This window comes from Musca domestica, unplaced genomic scaffold (genome assembly GCF_030504385.1).
Source record: "Musca domestica strain aabys unplaced genomic scaffold, Musca_domestica.polishedcontigs.V.1.1 273, whole genome shotgun sequence".
In the NCBI taxonomy this organism is placed as follows: domain Eukaryota; kingdom Metazoa; phylum Arthropoda; class Insecta; order Diptera; family Muscidae; genus Musca; species Musca domestica.
The window spans coordinates 60,653-85,612 of NW_026712289.1; the positions used below are offsets into that span (position 1 = coordinate 60,653).

Below are 24,960 nucleotides of genomic sequence, written 5' to 3' on the forward strand. Positions count from 1 at the left end.
CAGAGAAATATTTAGATATAGCAAGTTGTAAAGAATAGCTGGATTGTTTCGCATGTTATGACAGATAAAAGTATTGAAAATTGTGACCCTTTGTGGATGAGGGATTCACAGATATATATCATCTTCAGAACAAACCCTGTGTTAGCTAAAGTGTTTGTGTGTGTGAAATTTGAAGAGAGTTGGATGCTTAATTCGCTATCTTCGAGCGTTTTGTTTTTCAAAATCTTGAACCCTATGTATTGGAGGTACCAGAAGAAATGGTCCGATCTCTACCATCTTTATAACAGATTTTTTGCTGACAAAAGTATTGAGATGTGCCATTTGTGGCGGAGATACCAGAAGAAGTGGATCGATATATCCCATCTTCATACCAGACAAGGTAATTTGAAGACAACCGAACGCGAAGGTCACATTGTTTGAAATTGGGGTAACAATAGGAGGGGGGTACTGGAGTTAACCGATATTGTCTATTTTCGCACCTGACGTATCACTGATGGAATTACTAGAATTTGCGAAGTTGTATCGCATAATCCTTTCTCTTTCTGTGCAGTACAATTTTTTTTTTTTTCGAAAATTTCGACCTTTTGTGGGGGAGGTACCAGAAAGAGGGGACCGATATTACCCAACTCCGAACTCAATCTAAGTTTGATAATAATATTAGGATGTACCAAGTTTGGATCAAACCGTATACTTCCTTTGAGAGATATCGTGCGCACCAGCCAGACAGATAAACGGACGGACGGGCATTGCTAGTTCGACTGAAATGTCCTGAAACGAATTTTGTCCATAGAGACCTTGAGTCTAAAACCGTTATTTCGATGAGGCACGTTTTGGCCGTATCCAATGATCTAGCCATATGGCTGAGGGTGTAAAAACGTACATTGGCTGAGGATATATTTTTATTACCCTCTTATAATGAAGTTTTTTGTTATATTTTGACTGGCAAAATATGGACATTTCTATAAAATTTTTGTAAAAAGTATTAAACCTATATACAGTGTCTATTCCGAAACTTACAGAGATATGTTGTGTAGAATATTTTTTGCTTTGACACGGCCGTTATAATTAAGTCTCATATTCTCTTAATACAAAAAAATAGGAAACTTAGGAAGTATTTATTTGATTAGATTTAATGCCCTTTGTTTGCTTTTAGTGTGATTTCACGTAGACAATTTTTGTGTCTGATGTCAGCGCCATAAAATGCTACATTAACGCTGAAACATGTTTTAGTTTTAATGTTTTCCGAAATTTAATTTTAAATTTTGGAGGTTGGCTTTATTTTAGGACCTACAGTAAAATTGTTTGAGGAAAAATATTGTAGAATATTTTAAAGATTTTGAAGGGTTTTCTAGAACATGACTTTAAATAACCTTTTAATAACTTGACTTATGCTTAATATGCTCTACAATAGTATTCGTAGAATTTTCCTCAACATTTAAGAATGTACTTTATACATACATTTTATCTTTGCATTAAATATTCTTATAGTGAGAAATTCCCTTATTTTTTGTATAAATATTACCCCCTTGGTTCTCACATTCTCCTGTCGTCCAATAAATAAAACAACAACCAATCTAATTTATAAAAATATATTTATTCGTTTTCGTCTTAGGAACTAATCTTAAGTTACAATGAAATTATTCAATTCTGTCATTCGTCGTTAACATTCTAAGAACACATCGAACTCAAACTTACAACATTTATCTCTAACTAAGTACATAGCGAAATAGTTTGTTTTTTTAATTTATTACTTTATTTATAGTTAATGACTATTCTCTTTATTCGTTTAATGTACGTCGAGCGAACATGTGCATCTCGTCAATGCTGAAGCACAGTCTAAAACGGTTACCCGTTAATTGTACAACACTAACGGTTGGAGGGGCAAACAAATAACAAACCTAAAACTAAATATGAAATTATATAAAATAGCCTATAATTCGAGCATCCAAATTATCGGGCTAAATAATCACAATTTTTGATGTGGTCCTGATCGGTTTGCTCTGGTGGCAGTGGTCTTAGAAGTTGAAGGGAATGGCGGGACGGGGATATGAATAACCTTGTGGTTTTTGTGTTGGCAATACCAACTTGTTTGCAGGTGTGGGGTAGGTGTAGCCCTTATTTGGTTGGGGTGGTTGAGTTGGTCTTTGTGTGGGTTTGGTGGGTAAAGTAAATGTTACAGCTGGTGTGGGGTAGGTATAGCCCTTGGTACGTTGGGGTGGTTGGGTTGGTCTCTGCGTAGTTTTGGTGGGCAGAGTAAAGGGCACAGCTGGTGTGGGGTAGGTATAGCCCTTGGTACGTTGGGGTGGTTGGGTTGGTCTCTGCGTAGTTTTGGTGGGTAGAGTAAAGGGCACAGATGGTGTGGGATAGGAATAACCCTTAGTTGGTTGGGGTGGTTGGGTTGGTTTCTGCGTAGTTTTGGTGGGTAGAGTTAAGGGCACAGATGGTGTGGGGTAGGTATAACCCTTGTTTGGTTTGGGTGGTTGGGTTGTTCTCTGCGTAGCTTTGGTGGGTAGAGTAAAGGGCACAGATGGTGTGGGGTAGGAATAACCCTTGGTACGTTGGGGTGGTTGAGTTGGTCTTTGCGTTGTTTTGGTGGGTAAAGTAAAGGTCACAGCTGGTGTGGGGTAGGTATAACCCTTGTTTGGTTGGGTTGGTTTCTGCGTAGTTTTGGTGGGTAGAGTAAAGGTCACAGCTGGTGTGGGGTAGGTATAACCCTTGTTTGGTTGGGTCGGTCTCGGCGTAGTTTTGGTGGGTAGAGTAAAGGTCACAGCTGGTGTGGGGTAGGTATAACCCTTGGTAGGTTGGGGTGGTTGGGTTGGTCTCTGCGTGGTTTTGGGGGGTAAAGTAAAGGCCACAGCTGGTGTGGGGTAGGAGTAACCCTTGGATGGTTGGGGTGGTTGAGTTGGCCTTTGCGTGGTTTTGGAGGGTAAAGTAAAGGCCACAGCTGGTGTGGGGTAGGAATATCCCTTGGATGGTTGGGGTGGTTGCGTAGATCTCTGCGTAGCTTTGGTTGGTAGAGTAAAGGGCACAGATGGTGTGGGGTATGAGTAACCCTTAGATGGTTGGGGTGGCTGAGTTGGTCTCTTTGTTGATTTGGTTGGCAATACAAATTCCACAGCTGGTGTGGGGTAGGAATAACCCCTACTTGGTTGAGGTGGCTGAGTTGGTTTCTGCGTAGCTTTGGTGGGTAAACTAAATGTTACAGCTGGTGTGGGGTATGAATAACCCTTGGTAGGTTGGGGTGGTTGAGTTGGTCTCTGCGTACCTTTGGTGGGTAAACTAAATGTTACAGCTGGTGTGGGGTAGGTATAACCCTTGGTAGGTTGAGGAGGAGTTGGTTTAGATGTTATTTCAAAGGGAATTTTCGGCACTGGATAAGAATAGCCCGGTTTCTGGGGTAGAGTAAAGGGCACATCTGGAGGAGGGTATGAGTATCCATTCGATTGAGTATCGGCTACCAAATAATTTGACACCGGGCCATAATAACCACTAGGAATGTATTGGGCCTCACATGAAAAGCTTATGCCCAGCAGCAGCAGGGGTAGAAGGAAAAATTTCTGAAAATAAAAAAGCAAAGATAATATTGAATTAAAACATAAATAAAAATAATTAAGAAATAGTATTTAGCGATTATTGCGATTGTATTTATATTTGCTTTCCCTCTCATCCGCATTATGGCAACATTTTAGTGGTTTTCCGTTGAATTTATACATTGACCTATTCAGTGGCTTAAAAAGTGTGGCATAAGTACTAAACGCTGGCTATATCGCACGGGCCGAAATAAAAACGTACTTTGTAAGTCTTCTTCTCCATACCTTATGTTTTTTTTGTTTTTGTACCGGATATTCATTTTATTTGACTTATGCACCTGACACAGTGCTTGACCGCAAAGTTATGTGTGAAGTATGATGTGTGTTTTGTTGTTGTTGTTCTTTTCAGTTGTGTGCTAAGTTTCTTTTGGGTGATATTCATGCCTTAAATCAATATATTTTTTCTTTTCATCTTTAACCTACACAGTTTAGTCTAAAACTGCTTATAGAATCTGCAATATAACATTAATTAAAATTAATCTAGGAATATTTTTGTCATATATATCAGGGTGGTATATTTTGGGCTTCTTTTTGGGGAGATATAAATCTAAAATATTTAAAAAAAATATTAAAGATTTCTGGATTGGATTTCTAAGATTCAAAATGCCTTAGGAAGACATTCACATGGAAATAGTTTGAATAATTCTCTTCCAGAATCCTCGGTAATGCTTGGTCATCACAAATATTTTTGATACCATACAGGGTGAGATGAAAAAAACTTCAACCAATTTCAGACTGGTGTCATTTCTAAGCCACTCGTCCGACAGCTGTTAAAATTATTTCAGTTACAGCTCATTATATAGCTTACAAGCATACAAAAGCATTTTGGTAAGAATTTTCCAGAAAAAAAGTTATTCGAGATCGAATTCAAGTGAGATAGTGGTATTTCTCTATATTTGGCTGGAAAACCACAAGTGGCTACCGATAGAGCACTCCAGCATTTAAATGTGAATAAATCTTTTGTGTCTTATACCATGGCTCGTTACCGTGATACTGGTAGCGTAGCCCGACGTCAACGAAGTGGACGAAAGGAAAAAAACAACATCAGCAGAAATGGTTCGAAAAGTAAAGAAGCGACTTGATCGAAACCCGCGTCGCAGTGGCCGAAAAATGGCTCGGCAGCTGAATATATCGAAATATTCCATTCGGCAAATATTGAAAAATAAGCTCGGGGTAAAGCCATTTAAATTCCAAAAAGTGCAAGAACTTACACTGCAACAGAAAGAAAATAGACTCAAAAGAGCTAAAGAGTTGCTCCGCTTGGCCGAAAGTGAAGAACTGCCGAATTTGGAATTCTCCAGTGAGAAAAATTCGTTGTCCAGCAGTTTGGAAACAAACAAAATGATCGTGCTTACTTGCAAAGAAGTTTGCACCTTTGGTTGGCCACCAGAACTCAAGTGCCGGCCATGGTGATGGTGTGGGCCGCCATAACAGCCGATAGTAAATATCCGCTCTGTATCAGAATAAATGCCGAATATTATCGCGAAAATATTCTGGAGTGTGTATAAAAGCTTTGGGCACTCAAACATTATGGCCGCAGACCTTGGACATTCTTACAGGACTCAGCACCATCGCACTCAGCGCGCGCCGCACAAGAGTGGTTACAAAATGAAGTTCCTCGCTTCATTTCCAGCGCACAATGTTAGTGGCCATTGTGCGTTCCGAATACCAATCCTTTAGACTATTGTGTCTGGAGTATTTTGGAAAGCAAAGTTGGCACTAAAAAATACCAAAGTGTGGATCACCTCAAGCAAGCTCTACGCTGGGAATGGGCCGAAATACCGCAGACCAACATTGGGGCAGCGTGTGACGGTTTCATTGGCCGTTTGAAGGCTATAATTCGTGCCAAATGTGATTAATTCGAACAAATCTAAACTTATTCTAATATTTGATGCTGTTTCCGATATTTTTTTATTTTCATTCAATACAATTAAAAAAAAATTAAAAATTATGGCGTTTGACTTTGTTGCAGTTTTTAATCTCACACTGTAGAATTAGCAATATAGCATTAATTAAAATTAACTTAGGAATATTTTTGTCTTATATGTCGGGGTTTTATATTTTAGGCTAATTGTTTCTGGATTTGTTTTCAGAGATTCAAAATGACTTAAGAAGGCATCCACATAGGCACAGGTTGAACAACCCTCTTCCAGAATCTTCAGTAATGCTTAATCATTACAAAGTTTTTTGAAACCATAGCCACATTGAGGCAAGTGAAGAAGGGTACAATGATTTTCTGTCAGACCCTATTGTCCATGGAGTAATTGCACCTTTACCCATTTTGTTTTTTAATTTTTATTTTTTTCATTTATTAATTTTTCTCCATACAACCTCAATGCCTCATCAGCTGCTGAATGCGATTAACCTCCCACTGATGTACACATTATTAATTCTCTAAATTTAATTTGTATTTTACCAAAAATTCCAACCTCAATATTTTTTTCAGTCTCTTTCTTTGGCACTTCATGCCACATTAAACAATTTTGTGTCGGAGAGCATTTGTCATAATTTTTAAATATTTATAACATATGATGGTTGCCATTGTGTTAGTTTGCAAAATGTTGTTGTTTTTTGTTTGTTTTATTCGTTTCCACACTTAATGCATTAATCTCAAGGTTAGCTGTACTAATGTTTTACACAATGGAGGAAAACAAAACAAACGCAATTGAATTTGACAAACTTCACAGGTTTTTTTTTTTTTTTTTTTTGTAAAACTGGTTCAGTTACGGCAGCTCAAAAGATATTTTTAGAAGGCATTTTTCATTAATAATTTTCCTCAAAAAAAAAGACGCATAATGTATGATGCGTACATTAATAAAAAAAATAATGCTGGCAGTTTGAGTAACAGGTGTTCTGGTTTTTGCTTGCTACCGCCACAAGAAGAACACATTTTGCCGATGTAGTGTGAAATCCTATTGTTTGAAATAAAAATCTACTTTATGTGGGTGTTTCATGAGTTGTAAATTTTTTTTTCTGTTTTTCATCACCTAGGGTTATGAAAATTCAAATCATAAGCTGTTGTGCTGACATTCTGTAATGTTTGTTGTTATATTTGTTTTATAAACATGTTTGTATGAATTTGTATAAATTAGTACCCACATTGCTTTTATTGCAACAACTGCTGGCATATGCCTTCAAATTATAGGCTCGATGGGGGTGTCTGTTCAAGTTGGTAAACCAAATTTGGCATAGACGCTGTAATGTATTCATAAAGGCTTAAATGAATTCTTAATTATGTCATGTTATATGTTTTGTGTGCAATTATGACGATGGTTCAGTAAAAATAATAATTAGACACAAAAATTGCTTAGGTAAAACAAAAGACTTAAGACACAAGCGCAATGATGAGCATGACTAAACCAATGGTAATATCACTCTTTGAACATTTTTAACGTTTATAATGTGGTTTTAGTTTCTAAAACCATTTTTGTAATTGACACATGAATAATTCTAATTTATGAAAATTTAAAACAACCAAAACTTGTAACAAACAAAAGACTTAAGACACAAGAACAAATTCTCTCAGAAAAAAAATATTTTTATAAAAAAAGTATGGTTTGGTAAATAATAATTAGACACGAAAATTTGTTAAGCAAACCTAAAAGCACTGTGACGAACATTGAAAAGAATTTACGAAATTAAATTATTTGATGTTCGCTGTCTGGAATTCACACATATGTTATTTATTGGAATATCATTTTAAAAACAAAAGACTTAAGACACAAGCGTTATGATGTGGATGGTAATACTGTTACTCTGAATATTATATATTTTCATATGATATATATAGTCTCTAGAACCATTTCTGTAATTGACACACAAATAATTCAATTTTATAAAAATTAACAATTAAAAATTGAAAAAAAAAAAAAAAAACAAAAAAAAATACTTAAGACACAAACACAAATTGTATGACCACATTGGGGTTGAATTTATCCATGGAGTAAAATATGTAAAATTAAGCAGGAGTTCATCTAAGCTTCTATAATCAACGTTTACACCAATGAATATTTATACCTTACACCACATAGTGGTAGGGGTATTATGTCTTTGTGCATTTGTTTGTAACATGGCGAAGAAAGCGAGATAGACTCATATTTACTTTTGGGCATCTCCATAGAATAACATTCTGAGTTGATTGATGCATGTCAGTTTATCTGTCCATATATTCTTGTGAACAAAATGCAGGTCGCATTTATTATCCGATTGAGATGAAATTTTCCAAACAACATTTGTTTGGAACAAGGACGAACCCTATTGAAATTGGAGATAATCGGTAAACAATTAGATATAGCTATAGATGTGCACCAAACGTGTAATATAAGCCCGAATAGTATGGAATTTTGCACATACAACCAAATTAGGCCTGAAAATAATTTGATCGAAATCGGTTCAGATATAGCTATAGCTCCCATATATATAGATCATCCGATTTTTTATTTTTGTCCTCCGCAGCCGTAATATGCACTCTGTAACAACAATATTTGGGGAAATATATCAAATATAGCTCAGAAATACCTTTCCTAAATTTTATCGAGATCGGTTCAGATTTGGATATAGCTCCTATATATAACTTCGTCCGATTTACCTTTTATTGTGCACCAAACGTCTAATATTTGCCCAACTAGGATGGAATTTGGCACTTGCCACCGAAGCTAGCATGCCAAATTTGGTGAAGATTGGTTCAGATATAGCTATAGGTCCCATATATATTGTTCATCCGATTTGTTGTATTTGTTACCCACTGCCATTATATGCACTCCGTAACAACCATATTCTGGGAAATATATACAGCACAGAAATATCTTTGCTAAATTTTATCGAGATCGGTTCAGATTTGGATACAGCTCCCATATATATCTTTATCTGATTTCAAATTAATTTCGCACCAAATGGGCAATACAAGTCCGAATTTAAATGATTCAAATGCTACGGCATATTTACTCCATTGAACTTTAAATATTAATTATAATCATAACGCGTATGATTAAATTCTCCCAAAAAAATTTTAATTGTTATGTGGAGCTCTACTAAACTAGCAAAGTGGTGTAGGGTATCATAAAGTCGGCCCCGCCCAACAAAAACTTAAGACACAAGTTATCAGTAGCTCATACAAGCTTTTATAATCATTTTTATCAAGGGAAAGGATCATCTGATTTTGCTTCATCTTTGCAATTCCTACTATTTTTATCAGTTCTAGATCAGGTGCGACAATGGACAATATCGGTCCAATGCCAGGGATCAATATTTTGAATAAATATAGCGCTTATAAAATGTGAAATAAGAGTCCGAATGCCTTCAAATTACAAACACTTTAATATTTTTACCAGCACAAGATCTGGTGTGAAGATGAGATATATCGGCGCACTCTTTCTGGTGCCTCCCCCACAACGGGTCAAAGTTTTTAATACTCATAAAGCTCATAAAACGCGCAATGAGAACCCGATTTCTATAAAGCTCGGCATATGCTAATATTTCTGTAAATGTCGATTTGTTGTGAAGATGTTCACCTCCTTCTGGTACCTCCTCCACAAAGCGTCAAGTTTGAATAACAGAAACGATCATAAAGCATGAAATGAGCATCCAATTATTTTCAATGTTTACACACGCCAATATTTCTACTCCTTCCGGCACCTTCCCCACAACTGGTCAAAATTTTGAGTAACTATATTTTAATAAATGCAAAATAAGCAATCGATTCTATTAACATTTACAACATCTCTATATTTTTATTAACACAAGGTGTGCTGTGAATACGGGATGTATAGTGTAAAAACGTTTTCCAAAACTTAAAAAAATACACATATCTCATATAAAGTGTATGAAGTACCTGATGGGTATACATCTACATGAAGTACCTGATGGCTATACATCCTGAGGGTATACATCTACCCGCGAAACCGACTGATAATTTTTAACTTGTTCTTATTTAATTAAATCCTACAACTGGGGGGGTGTGTTATAAGTTAGATTGAGCCAAAAAGTTTGTAACCTCGAAATATTAGTCGTAGACCCACGATTTTATACGTCAATCTTACTTCTTCGCCTACCATAATCCACGTAAAATAGCAATCATGCAACGGCTCACAATTATTGCACGATCATCACGAAGTTTTACCCGAAGCTAGGGCTGAACTAGAAGCCAATAGTTGGTGCATACAACATTTTTTCTTTCACAAGTTATAGAATTTTGATAAAGAAAGAAAGATTTCCAATCAAAAATCGGCTTCGTGACTATTGGAAAATTCAAGGTCAAAGTCCATATTTTCTTAATTATGATAAGGATTGCATCTTTTCAGTAAGTAATCATTAAACCATTAAAAAAATGAAACTTTAATTTTTTGAAAAAAATAAATAAATTTAATCGAAACCGATGAAGTGGTCTCTAAAGAATTTAAGGTCAAAGTCCAGGATTTGAAATTTGTTAAATTTTTATATTTAATTTTATATTTTTATTAACGATTGTCTTTTCGTATTTTTATGTTGACTTCAGGGATTTTAAATATTATCCTACAAAACTCGATCATTTCCCCTAGGGTACATTTCGGTGAAAGTATATATTGAAGCCATAAAATGCAATTGATAACTAAAGAAGCAATATCTCAAACATAAAGAAGAATATAGAATATCCGAAAATACCAAATAAAAGTTCTTCAGGAACGACAGATCTAAACTGTTATATTCTGTTCTTAGACATTAAATTTTGCCTCCTATATATCTAAATAAAATACCTCCTATAACCACTACAGAGGAAACTAACACTGATTCTTCTCTTTCTTAAATAGCGTCACAAACAAAACAAAGGTTATTTTTTATTACCCCTTACTTCCATTAAATCTACAAAATAAGAACACTACAATAAATAACGAAAATGTAATAAAATACATTTAATTTTTTTTTTTTTTTTTTTGGAGATGACAAGGCAAGCGAAACAAATTAAATGAATATTTTACATATTTTTCTTTTTTTTTATTATAGCCGAATAAGGAAATATTTGCCTACACGACAGATATGAATTTATGGGAGTCATTTTTTTTTTTCATGCTGTTCACTTTTTCACTTCCATATTTTGATGTTGTTTTTGTGATGAATACATTTGTAAAGCGGATGTTTTAAAATAATAATGTCGAGCTTAAAATGTATTACGTTTTTCCGTATTATTTGGGTGATGACAAGCAACAACACATATGTTTACAAAATGAAATTAAATAAAATTTTTGTGACACATGCTAAAAAAAATTGCTTAGCCAAAAAAAAAAACAATATTTTGTTTTATATGCCTCACTTGATATAATTAACATAACTGTTTGCTATCATTAAAATCACTGCTGACATATGGGTAACGAGTGCACACTCACACACGCTCCCTCTCTGGTTGCGTGACTAAGAGTTAAAACCTTTGGCCTCCCCCCAGAGAGTTAGCAATTCATAGCTATGAAATTCCAAAACAAAAACAAATATTTGTTTTTGTTGGTTTTCACAATTTTGTTAGTTTGGAAATGAAGGCATGGTTTTATTAATTTTTTAAAATTCTGCTAAATTAAGTATGGATTTGTTTATTTAATCTTGAAAGGAAAATCCAAAGTCTATGATGTGATCCGCTTTAAAAGGCCAAAGCAAATATCTTTCACGATTTTAATGAAGTGCGAGTGTGGTTTCGTCATATTGACATATTTTTCATTACCACTACGAATAGCCATCGTAGCTGCTGTTGGTGGCTCTAGGAGCAAATTTTATTTAAATTAAAGAAATTTTAATTAAACTAAAGAAATGTAATTTAAAAAATTTTAAAGTCCCTCACATTTGTAGTATGCAGCTTGATACTGGGCATCAGACACTGCTCGAAAATACCTCTGAAAAATTTTATTGATATCGGTTCAGATTTTTATATAGCTTCGATATATATCTTCATCCGTTATTGCTCGCCTTAAATGTAATAACAGCCCAAATTTAATATATTTTTTATATTACAGGGTGAGGTGAAAAAACTGCATCCAACTTCAGCTGTTAAAATTATTACAGTGACAGCTCATTATATTGTTTACAAGCGTACAAAAAAAAAAGTGCAAGAACTTGCACCGCAACAGAAAGATTCGCTTGGTCGGAAGTGGTGAACTGCTGAATTTGGTTTTCTCTGCTCCGATGAGAAAACATTCGTTGTCCAGCAGTTTGTACACAAACAAAATTATCGTGTTTACTTGCCAAATAGGTCAGCTGGAAATGTGCAGTTTCGGTTGCCCACCAGAACTCAACCGCCGGCCATGTGATGGTGTGGGCCGCCATAACAGCCTATGGTCGCTCTCCGCTCATATCAATCGACCGTGACATAAATGTCGAATATTATCGCTTTATTATATATGGAGGGTGTATTAAAGCATTGGTCATGCAAACATTTTGGCCGCAGACCTTGGACATTCCAACAGGACTCAGCACCATTGCACTCGCTTCATTTCCAGCGCACAATGGCCACCAAAATCTCCGGATACCAATTCGTTGGACTATTGTGTCTGGAGCATTTTGGAAAGTAAGTTTGGCACTAAAAAATTCGAAAGTGTCGATCACCTCAAGCAAGCGCTTCGCCGGGAATGGGCCAAAATACAACATAGCAACATTCGGGCAACGTGAGACGGTTTCATTGACCGTTTGAAGGCCATAATTCGTGCAAAAGGTGACCAATTCGATAAAGTTATTCTAAAATTTGATGCTATTTCCGACGTTTTTTGCTTTCGAGATAGACCCATTGTTATTTTTGAGGATCTTCATAGAATCACTTTCTGAGTCGATTTAGGCATGTCAGTCTGTCTGTCCGTCCATGTATTCTTGTAAACAAAATGCAGGTCGCATTTATTATCCGATTCAGATGAAATTTTGCAAACAATATTTGTTTGGCCATCGGACGAACTCAATTGAAATTGGTGATAATCGGATCATATTCAGATATAGCTCCCATAGATATAGCTTCCAAGAGATTTCGGGTTAATTGTACACCAAATAGCCAATATCAGTCCAGATGACTTGAATTTTGGCATATCGGACCGAATTCAGTCTAGAAGCAAGTACATTAAATTTGGTGAAAATTAGTTAAGATATACCTATAGCTCCCATACATATATTTCATTGGATTTGGTGTTTAGTTCCCTTACATTCGTAATATGCATTCGACAAAAATGTTATTTGTATCTGAGATACAGCCCAGAAATACCTCTGCCAAATTTTATCAATATCGGTTCAGATTCGGATATAGCTCCCATATATATCTTCAACCAATTTCGGGTTTATTATGCACCAATTGGCCAATATCACTCCCACTGACCTGAATTTTGGCCCATCCGATCGAATTCAGCCTAGAAGCAAATTTGGTGAAAATCGGTTCAGATATATATATATATATATATATATATATATATATATATATATATATATATATATATATATATATATATATATATATATATATATATATATATATATATATATATATATATATATATAGATATTTCATCCGATTTTGTCTTTCAGTCACATTCGTATATGCCCTCCACAAGAATGATATTTGGTAGCAGATATATTATAGAGCTCTTAAATACCCTGCCAAATTTTTCTGACGCAGGTAACCATTTCGATGTTTTTTTTTATTCTGTAAAATTTTATTGTACTGGATTTCCCTAAAAAGTAATTCAATATTTGCCAAATGTAGAACTGTTAAATAAAAGAAACAAAAATACAAAATTCTTCATAAATTAAACGGCCTATTCCATATTAGACTTGATTTCGGAAACCCACACAATTTGCTTTTAAGTGCTTAAAAAAAACTCTTAAAAATAACCGGATTGTTATAGCATGTCATCATGATTGCTTTTAATCAGCAATTTTTTCCAACGGTAGTCTTGTAACTTATTGATTTTTTTCGATGTAGAACAATGCCTGGAGACACAATTTAATTGATGAACAAACAAACAATTTAATCTCTTCAAAGCTTGTGGCTTCGGCCCAAGATTGGTGAGTCAACAAAACGCTAGCATCTGTAGCAGGAATGTCGTTATTTTTTTTTTTTTTTTCTTTATTTCAATGTCATTGAATTAAGAATACTTTTGCTTTCCATCAGATGATAAGTAACAAAAATGATTGCCATTGTTTATAATTTTGTTTATTTTTTTTTTTTTTTCGTTTTGTTTTTTCTTGACATTATTACGCTTTCTTAAAATCAATTGATTTAGGGTTCCTGTTTTGTCGTGGCCGTCCGATTTCTCACCATTGACTGTTGGTTTTTTTTTTTTGGTTTATGTTTTTTTTTTTTTTGCTGCCCAATAAGACTCCAATAAATAAGATTGTGGTTCATTTTGTTAAATGGCGCTTTTTGTTTTTATGATTCAATTTTAATGTACATTTTGTTATTATTCAAGAGGGAGAGAGAGATCACTTGAAATCATCCAAGCAATTGATGACTACTCAATTTCTAACAAAAAAATAAACAATTTCGACATACTTGTTTGCAATTGCACTTCTTATGTGCTAGAAATAACTGTTCAATTCAATTAATAATTAAATTAATTAAATTCAATTTATAATTAAAGCGGCTAGTTAAAATGCAATTGAAAGGGGTGTCTCACCAAACGAAAGACTTAAGACACATACTTGATTTATTTTTTTTTTTTTTTTAATTTATATTTCATTGCCAGACCAAAATTCCAACATAAATTATATTCAATTATATTGCTTGCTGATGCAATTTTGATCAATAACAAATTGTTATTAACCTCTACAATTGAAATTTAACAGAAAATATTGTAAATTTTTCAATATTTAATGTTTTTTTTTATTTATTTATTTTATTTATTTATTTAATTATTTATTTATTTATTTTTTTTTTTTGAAGGTGTCGTTTAATTTTCAAATTTCTTTTGAATAAATTTTAAAATATTAAGAGATTTTTCTTAATAAATCAGCAACACGTGACATTCCCTAATTTATGTAAATCATTGCAGAGCCTGCATTGCAATTAAATAAAGTCAATAACCTATTCATGCGGGACTTTTTTTATTAAATGCAAATGCTTTGAGTAAATGTCAGAATTTTTAATGAATAATTATGGTAATACGTTTGTAATTTTGCAAAAAAAGACAATTACAAAAATAATAACTGTCAAAAGAATGTTTTAATAACAAATGAAGATTACAAAGAAATCAATTTTAATTAATGTCTGGTGTTTCAAATAACCCATGAAGACTCCGGCCTTTTCCAATGAGAATGCAGCCTTTTTCAGAGAAAATCTTAATATTTTCTGTTAGATATTTTCTTGAATGAGAAAAAAGATCCCCCTAATTTAGATCTGTGGATATTCTCGCAGAAAATCTTTAGATCTTCTCACAAGATCTGAAGATCTTCTTACAGAAGATCAGTAGATCTTCTCATCGAAGACCAGTGGACCTTCTCACAGAAGATCAGTAGACCTTCTTATAGAAGATCTGTGAAAAAACTGCAACCAATTTCAGACTGCTGTCATTTCTAAGCCACCCGTCCGACAGCTGTTAAAATTATTCCAGTGACAGCTCATTATATTGTTTACAAGCGTACAAAAGCACTTTGGTGAGAATTTTCAAGAAAAAAGGTTTTCGTGATGAAATCCAAACGTGATAGTGATTTCTTTGTGTTTGGCCTGAAAACCACAAGTGGCTACCGTTAGAGCACTCGAGCATTTAAATGTGAATAAATCATTTGTGACTCGTACCATCGCTCGTTACCGTGATACTGGTAGCGTAGTCCGACGTCAAGGAAGTGGACGGAAGAAAACAGCAACATTAGCAGAAATGGCTCGAAAAATAAAGAACCGACTTAATCGAAACCCGCGTCACAGTGGCCGAAAAATGGCTCGTGAGCTGAACATATCGCAATATTTCATTCGGCAAATATTAAAAAATGAACTCGGGGTAAAACCATTGAAATTTCAAAGAGTGCAAGGACTTACCCCGCAACAGAAGTAAAATGGACTCAAAAGAGATAAAGAGTTGCTTCGCTTGGCCGAAAAAGGAGAACTGCCGAATTTGGTTTTCTCCAATGAGAAAACATTCGTTGTCCAGCAGTTTGTAAACAAACAAAATGATCGTGATTACTTGCCAAAGAGGTCAGCTGAAAATGTGCACCGTCTGCACCTTCGGTTGGCTACCAGAACTCAAGCGCCGCCATCACAGCCGATGATCGCTCTCCGGTCATATTAATCGATCGTGACATCATAATAAATGCCGAATATTAACCCGAAAATATTCTGGAGGGTGTATTAAAGCCTTGGGCAAGCAAAGATTTTGGCCGCAGACCTTGGACATTCCAACAGGACTCAGCACGGGCTACCCTAGAATGGTTACAACATGAGGTTTCCCGCTTAATTTCCAGCGCACAATGGCCTCCAAAATCTCCGGATACTCATCCGTTGGACTATTGTGTCTGGAGTATTTCGGAAAGCAAGCGCTTCGCCGAGAATGGGCCAAAATACCGCAGAGCAACATTGGGGCAGCGTGTGACGATTTCATTGGCCGTTTGAAGGCCATAATTCGTGCCAAAGGTTACCAATTCCAACAAATCTAAGCTTATTCTTAAATTTGATGCTATTTCATGATTGATCATCTCACAAGAGATTAGTTGATCTTATGACAGAAGTACAGTAGATCTGCTTACAGAAGTAAATTTGATCTTCTGACAGAAAATCAGTAGGTCTTCTCACAGATGATCAGTAGACCTTTGCACAGAAGATCAGTAGATCTTCTCACAGAAGATCAGTTGATCTTCTCATAGAAGATCCGTAGATCTTCAAATAGAAGATCTGTATAACTTATTATAGAAGATCTGTAGAACTTCTCAGAGAAGATCTGTATAACTTCTCAGAGAAGATTTGTAAAGTTTCTTGTGGAAGATATGTGAATCTTCTCATCAAAGATCTGTAGATCTTCTCAGACGATCAGTAAATCTTGTCAGAAGATCAGCAGATCTTCTCGCAGGAGATCAGTAGTTCTTCGCATAGAAGATCAATAGATCTTCTCATAAAATATCTATAGATCTTCTCATAGAAGATTTGTAGATCTTCTCACAAAAGATATGTATATCTCCCCTCAGAAGATATGTACATCTTCTCACAGAAGAACGTGAGATCTTCTCATAGAAGCTATTCTAATAGAACAGCTGTATTTTCTCATAGAAGTTCTATAAATTTTCCTTAAGAAATTCTATGTATCTTCCCATTTTAATACCCTACACCACAGTGTGGTCAGGGTATTACATCTTTGTGCATTTGTTTGTAACAGGCAAATGGAATGATGATCTGCATAGAATCACATTGTAAGTCAATTTGTGCATTTCCGTCCGTCTGTCCATGTATTTTTGTAAGCAAAGTACAAACAAAGTACCAGATGAAATATTGCATAAAGCATAATAATATTTGACCCAATGGCGACCCTATATATATCAAATACAGCTCAGAAAAACCTTCGCCAATTTTTTCGATATCGGTTCAGATTTGGATATAGCTCCCATATATATCTTTATCAGATTTCAATTTAATTGTGCAGCAAATGGTTATTACAAGCCCGAATTGAAAAGAGACTAATGCCTCGGCAATTTTGTAGAAATCGATTCAGAAGAGGATATTCCTGTCATATTTTAGTTCCTTTGGATTTAAATTAAAACTATAGTCATAATTGGTATGATTTGATTCTCACAGATTCCCATAAATACTTTTATTTTGTTGTATAAAGCTCTACAAAATATGCAAACTGTTGACTTTCTTTACTGGTTTGGTATAGCTCCCAAATGAGGATATCTTCCCGATTATACGTAACTTTTTTTGTATAAATATTTTTAATGGATTAATCAGCTTTTTTAGAGAAAATCTTCATATTTTCTCTTAGAAGAACAACAGATCTTAAATGGGAAAAATATATGCAGCTTTCAGTCTAACCAAAATAATATTCTTCTTTTTTTCCTATTTCAAACCGCAGTCATGTGAGGTATTAAATAAAATAACAACAACAACTATCCTCTTAGCAGTTCAACATTCTAGGCCGACTTTGTATTTGATTCACACCATGTTCTTTATAGACAGAACAACATTAAGGCGTCGGAAGTTCTTACTGTCAATCTATATTATATGAAACATCTCACATTTTATACATACGTAGCTATTAATCTTGCTGCTATAAATATTTTAGAGATTAAAATAACAGCAAAAAATGTAAAACATTTTTTTAATAAAAAGCATTTGACAAGTCGTCCAATAGTTTAACATAACTTTGAGATTAAGAATAAATCAAAGAAAAAATTTGAAATATCAAAGACTTGTGCTAAGAAATAAAACCTGAATTTTGCTGGGAATTACACGAGGCAAATATGAATAAGAAATACCACCATATGAAATTAACACAATTTATCCGCCAAAATCAAAAGACTAGTAGTGGTAGTAGTATTTGTCAAATCAACGGTTTCAGCAGATATGGTGTGCCTTGAATTAATTTAGTAGTTCAACAGATTGACACGTTAATAGCACGCTTGATTTCACGAAATGAAGAATTCGTCTCAATAAATATTGGAAATATGGCAGTTTTTGCTAATAGCATATTATTAATGCTTATGATGATGATGATTTAAATGAGATTCATAGAGAAAATCTTGTCCATTTGAATATTTAATAAAACAATTCAAATTTGGCTTTGATTGTAAATACAAAGAAAATACTAGGCTTTTACTTTCTACAAATAGTTAATTGTTGCTAGATTTCATATAGAAAAAACCCAGACTCCTATCAAATCATCCTCCATTAGCATATTTTCATTTTTGTTGGTGTCATCATATGTCACTCCATTCATATGGTTGTCATTCGCCAAACATTTTCTATGTCATCTTTTCAAAATTTGTGAATACATTTGCACACGAATTTGCAACTCAAATCGATAAGATGAAAGTTGTAGTCAATCAAATTTTTATTGTTTTCAATTTAATGTGGGGAATTTTTAAAATTTCTTATTAGGAGAAAATACAAAATCTGAAAACTTTTGTTTTAATCCCATCAGAATGCGGAAGGTATTAATCAATCAGTCAGTGGAATAAACTGCAGCAGTACAATGATGTTTTTCTGTTATAATGCCAAAATCAATGTCATTTTTGTTAATTGCCGTTAATAATTGAAATATTCGTTTTTGTTAAATATAAATTTAAAATTTCAATTTTGCTCCTCACAGTGGGGGAGTTAGTTAAGCTGAAATTGATTGATAGACTAATAATGGTAGCAATTTTGGGTTTGAAAATGTTTGTGATGCTTTTTTTGGTCGAGGAATGTGGTATTGACTTATAAAAATATATAAAATATTAAAATAGGTAGCCAGCAATATTTTGTTATGGAGTGTTGAGATTAATAATCAGCAATATAATAAAATGAGTCATTCTTCCACTAATGCAGAAGACACCATAACAATAAAAATTATTTCTTTCTTTAAAAAAATATTTCCAGTCTATTATTTGTAAGTTTCATAGAAGTTGTTCTTAAATAATTCCTGGGGAGAATATAGCCAGACAAAAACCAAGTAAGCTGACAAGAATTGGAGGCAATTTCGGAAATAATGATCTTCCATGCCTTACAAATTGCCCATTTTCTGATATAGGCTGTAGTATACAAATAAACGTAAATAAATGTAGTATGTAAAATACAAAATTTGAAATAATTCAGGTAAATAATGTCGCTAAAATCATCAAAATACCGCATATTCGGAGGTACCGTTATATGGGGGCTATACGAAGACCTGGATAAAAATATAAAAGTCTTGGAACCTGCCATACAAATTAGATTCTTGTATATACATTAAAAAATGTGTATAATCTCAACATTGGGGTTATTTTAGGCTTGGGAGACATTTCAAAAAAAGAAAAAAATTGTTGGGATTAATTAAACTATCTTGAGATTTTGAACGGAAATATTTTTAGCGAAATTCTAATGCTAAATATACATAGTGAGATAAAAAAACTGCAACAAAGTCCAACGCCATAATTTTTACATTTCTTGTTTTAATTTTATTGAATGAAAAGAAAAAATACCGGAAATAGCATTAAATTTTAGAATAAGTTTAAAACGGCCAATGAAACCGTCACACGCTGCCCGAATGTTGCTCTGCGGTATTTTGATCCATTCCGGGGAAACGCTTGCTTGAGATAATCGACACGTTGGTAGTTTTAGTGCCAATCTTTTTTTAAAATACTCCAGACACAATAATCCAACGAATTGGTATCCGGAGATTTTGGCGGCTTTGTGCGCTGGAAATGACGCGGGGAACCTCATGTTGTAACCATTCTTGGAATGGTTGGAATGTCCAAGGTCTGCGGCCAAAATGTTTGCCTCCCCAGGGCTTTAATACACCCTCCAGAATATTTTCGCGGTAATATTCGCCATTTATTCTGATGTCACAGTCGATTAATACGAGCGGAGTGCGACCATCGGCTGTTATGGGGACCCACACCATCACCATGGCCGGCGTTTAAATTATGGTTCTAGTTATCCGAAAGTGCACATTTTCAGCTGATCTCTTTGGCAAGTAAACACGATCATTTTGTTTGTTCACAAACTGCTGGACAATGAATGTTTTCTCATCGGAGAAAACCAAATTCGGCAGTTCACCACTTTCGGCCAAGGTCTTTTGAGTTTATTTTCTTTCTGTTGCGGTGTAAGTTCTTGCACTTTTTGGAATTTTAATGGCTTTACCCCGAGGTCATTTTTCAATATTTGCCGAATGGAATAGGGTGGTAGTTGAGAAAGTAGAAAGAAATATTTATATCCGACTTATATTTGACACGAAATGTACAATATTGGGCATGTTCTTCGGAATCTCTTCTATAAAGGGTTAACGTTTTGATTATCATAACGGGTATCAAAATATATTCAAATAAAAGACTATTGACTGAGGGTATACATATGTTGGCAACACCGACCGATACTTTTTATACCCTCTGCCATAGTATGGAGGGTATATTAAGTTTATCATTCCGTTTGTAACACCTCGAAATATACATTGATCAGCATAATATTGTATGTCGATTTAGCGATGTTCGTCCGTATATCCGCCTGTGGAAATCGCTCTAGCTTCCGCACAAAATGAAGTAGGTTGATGAAATTGTACTTGGTATAGTCCCCATGGTACCTACTTATTTTCGGTATTTTAGCGAATTCGGTATTTGAAGTTCGTAATGGATACTACAGCCCCCGACAGAAGATTTTCTGTGCAGGTCCACGTCTTCGTATAGCCGCCATATAACGATACCTCCAGATATTCGGTATTTTGATGATTTAAGCGACAGTATTCACCTTCATTATTTCAAATTAGTATTTGAAGTTCGTAATGGATACTACAGCCTAAGACAGAAAATTTTCTGCGCAGGTCCACGTCTTCATATAGCCCCCAAATAGTGGTTACTCCCATTTTTCGGTATTTTGGTGATTTAAGCGACATTATTCACCGGAATTGTTTCAAATTTGGTATTTGAAGTTCGTAATGGATACTTCAGCCTAAGACAGAAAAATGTCTGTGCAGGTCCATGTTTTGGTATAGCCCAGATATAATAGTATCTTCCTATATTCGGTCTTTTGATGATTCTAAATTCTTCGACAATTTTTTTTTTCAAGTTTTACATTTGAATATTTAAATGGCTTATGACAAAAGTTGCCTATGCAGGTCCACGTCGTCGTATAGACCCTAACATAACGAATTTGAACAGATTTGAACAGAATTTTTAATGGATTTTATTTTATTTTATTATTATTATTATTATTTTTTTTTTTTTTTTTGAAGTTGCCAAATTCTTTCCAAATGATGGAGGGTATTCAAACTTCGGCCCGGCCGAACTTACTGCTTTTTTATTTGTTTTAACTTGTTTTATTTGCACCTTATTGACACCCTCCGTAAGTGGGTACTCCAAACATTATTTGATTAAGTCGATTTAGTCTGTCTCTTGTGATCATGCGTTTTTCGAACAAATTGAGATGGAAGCCTAAAAGCGTGGGCAGGTTAAGTTCATAAATGGGCCATGTTGGTCTACGTGTTCGTATGGTCCCCATATAACTTTGTCTCCTGATATCCGATATATTAATAATTTAAGCCACATTTTCTATCAAAATTATTTAAAATTTTATATTTACATCTCGTAGAGGTTCCAGCCTCCCATAATATTACATTGTCCGATAACTCCATATTTTCCTATATCCCCGATATAACGGCTCCTTCCAATGTTTGGTATTTTGACAATTTGCTTAAATTTGCCTGTTCATTTTACTGGTTGTAAAATAAAATTCTCAAAGTTTCCTGAATTTTAAGCAATAAGTTTACAAATTAATGTAAAATTGGAAAGTGTGTGGTCACATGAGGAATGAGAGTAAATATAATACAGTCCCCTAGCCAGGTCTACTATGATCCGATTTTTAATGTAAATTACAAATCCTGTGATATTTCTCAAATTAAAAAAAGCAGTGTAAGGGAAGTATGCTAAAACGAAGCACACAATGAAAACTAATTTGATTCGAATACATTTCCATTTTTAGATTACAAATTCTCAAAATTACAAATTCTCAAATTCTTTATCTCAATATGGCTATAAAATTAAATTTATATTATAAATTTCGAATTAATTCCAATAAATTTCCATTATTAGCTTTTTTGCATTACAAATTCTCAAATTTTTCATCTCAATATGACTATTTTTAGAAATTTTTGTTAAACATGATTGCCATTTAGAATTACATATTTGATGATCCGTGAATCGCCCACCGTTTTTACAATTTTCAATACCACCAAAATTGGAAAGTTGATATTCATGTGAATTTTGAATTAAGATAAATAATCGCTGAGATCACACCAGTTCTGTCAACGCCACTTAACATATGTAAGTCCACAGTACACCACAAACGAAACCAAACCAACAAAACTGAAGACGATTTCACTTGAAAAAAAAAGTTTCGATTATACCCAATATTGGTTATCAAAAATGCTGTCATGTAATATTATCTTCACGTTTATAAGCCAATGTTCAATGTCAGTTCGATGCACTGGATTTTGTAATGAAATCAAAAATAAAAAAATTTCATTAACACATTCAATGATGCAAAGCAGGTTAACTAGATTGAGCGGAGTTGTGGTATATTGTTTACACAGCGAAAGCGAGGACATCGCACAATGGTGGTTAAAATCCAATAGGTTTTCATTGCCAAGTCAATAATAATTTCGCATATTTTTATAAATCCGGGTATTCAGTTTTTTTTTTTTTTTCAAATAAATATCATTTCTACAAAACTCGTATGTCCTTTTTTCAACACTCATCATTTGTTCGATTTTCAACACTCACCATTTTGAAATTGATTTTTTTAATGTTTTCACGACCTTGGAATTTTGAATTTTCGTTAGACACTTTCTTTCGATTATTTTTTACCTAGAATTAAAAATTATTTTTTTATAATTTTTTATTATTTTTTTAGTTTAAAATGTTTTTATTTTTTATCTCACAAAAAATCCACTTCGAACCCACTTTATGGTTATCTTTCAGTTTTTCAAATAACTTAAGAATTTTCTTTTCGTTTTTGTTCTGTTCTTTTGTTTCTGTTCGAGCGTCAACGACGATAACGACGACGTTCACTCGTCCGTCTGTTCACATCAAATAACAGTCTTGGCCCGCGTTGTTGCTGTATTTATTTCTTTTGTGGAGCAGTCAGTTACTTGGTGGTATTCTCCCCAAATCCAACAGCAGCAAAAGCTTCTTGATGATGCTTTACGAACATTTTCCTCTTCTTGGCGATGTTTTTTGTTATTGTTGCTGACTTCGTTTCCAGCGTCAGCGTTTTTGTACGTTCACTGGTGTTGGTGAGTGCTCGCAATTCCTCGTTTCTTTTCAGATTTTTGCTGTAAACATCACATCGCCACCATCAGCTCGCCAGCCAGCATTACTGGTGTTGGTTGAAGCGCGAAGATGTTACGCATGCGCACATTTTAACTTTTCGTAAATGCGATATTGTTACTGTGGTTGTTGTCATTTGTTGGACAGCGTGATGTTGTTGTCGCTTCAGTTTGATGAGATATTTTGTTGTGTTTTTTTGGTATTTTTGTTGTTTTAACTTTTTTGCTAAATTGAAACAAGCGCGCTGAGAATTTTGTATTCCAAGTCGTCAGAATTCATTGTAATTTGCATTGAATAAATGCGATTTAAAATAAGATTGCAATTTGTTTTGTGTTACGTTTTTTCTTCTAGGGTACAGAATCAAAAACAAAAATCGCTTCGTTTACTTGTCAAGTTAAGCTCTGTTTAATTTAGAATGTTTATTTCGCATGCATTTTCTGTTTTGCTGGCGGATTTTGTTAAGCACTTGTTTTAGGCGTCTTAGCTTACACTGTTGGTAAATCGTCTTTCGTTCTGACGGCATACCTACTATGTCAGCATTAAAGCGATCATTAAGAACATTCAACAATGTTGTGATTGTATGTAGATAGGTATGTACATAGGTGTTGTGCATGGGAAATTGCACATTTAGCTTTATTGTGAAGTTTACATTGACCACAATTTGGAGCACTTTCATTGATGATGATGTGCTCAGGTGAGTCATGATAAATGGACTTAAATTGGAGGTGCTAACAATTTTGCCGTCATCATCATAAGATGGTGCGAAAATATTAAAAACATATTTTTGAAGAAATATTACAGCAGATGACAAAAATGGATCCAACGGTCCTTATATGTATTCGATCAGAATTCAAATTAGAGTTTCATTAACGCCCGGACGAAATAGCTGATACTAAAATTTGTGATTTTGGGTAAGGCTAACTCTTGGTCCGAATGTGTCAGATAAGGCAGTGTTTTTGAAATTCGAATTAGAACGATACGAAAAGTAACAGAAATGCAATGATTTGCATTTGAGGAATCCGTAGAGGTAGAACTCTTAAATTTGGATCACTTATGGAGTGTACAATGGATTTTTGGAAATTCACACTAAAATTGTACGAAAAGAAGTAAAATGTACTGTATTTGGTATAATTTCGTATCATGTGAACGATTAGAGCTAAAACCTTGAAATTTCGAATTGGAATCAAGTAGGATCGAACAAAGATAATATTTTTGGAAGTGTGTACTGATGTATACGAAAAGTACTAAAAGGATCTAAATTTGGAACAACTTTAATATGGAGGAACGGTACCAAATTTGGTACAATTTGCTATTGGGTGAACAGAAAGTGCTTACAGTTTGAAATTTTATGTAAGGATCGCTGTTCATGTGTAGCCTTGACATATTAAGGGAGCTTCTGAAATGTGTTTACTATAAATGTGCGAAAAGTACTAAATGGTACTAAAAGTTGGTAGAGATAAAA

The 24,960-nt window shown here is 34.3% G+C and overlaps 1 protein-coding gene across 2 annotated transcripts; it reads right to left on the reverse strand.

Annotated features, from left to right (window-relative positions):
- Nucleotides 1–1,730: 1,730 nt before the first annotated feature.
- On the reverse strand, nucleotides 1,731–23,270 carry LOC131803188 (uncharacterized). 2 transcript variants are annotated; one of them, XM_059124277.1, is made up of 3 exons: nucleotides 23,133–23,270; nucleotides 22,953–23,036; nucleotides 1,731–3,557 (listed from the first exon to the last, which is right to left on the reverse strand). In XM_059124277.1, exons 2-3 carry the CDS (start codon nucleotides 22,953–22,955, stop codon nucleotides 2,016–2,018), a joined length of 1,545 nt encoding a protein of 514 aa, XP_058980260.1. In that variant the 5' UTR covers nucleotides 22,956–23,036; nucleotides 23,133–23,270; the 3' UTR covers nucleotides 1,731–2,015. The 2 variants fall into 2 exon arrangements, with proteins under 2 accessions (XP_058980260.1, XP_058980261.1); XM_059124278.1 differs by having other exon boundaries at nucleotides 23,111–23,258.
- Between the last annotated feature and the right edge of the window lie 1,690 nt (nucleotides 23,271–24,960).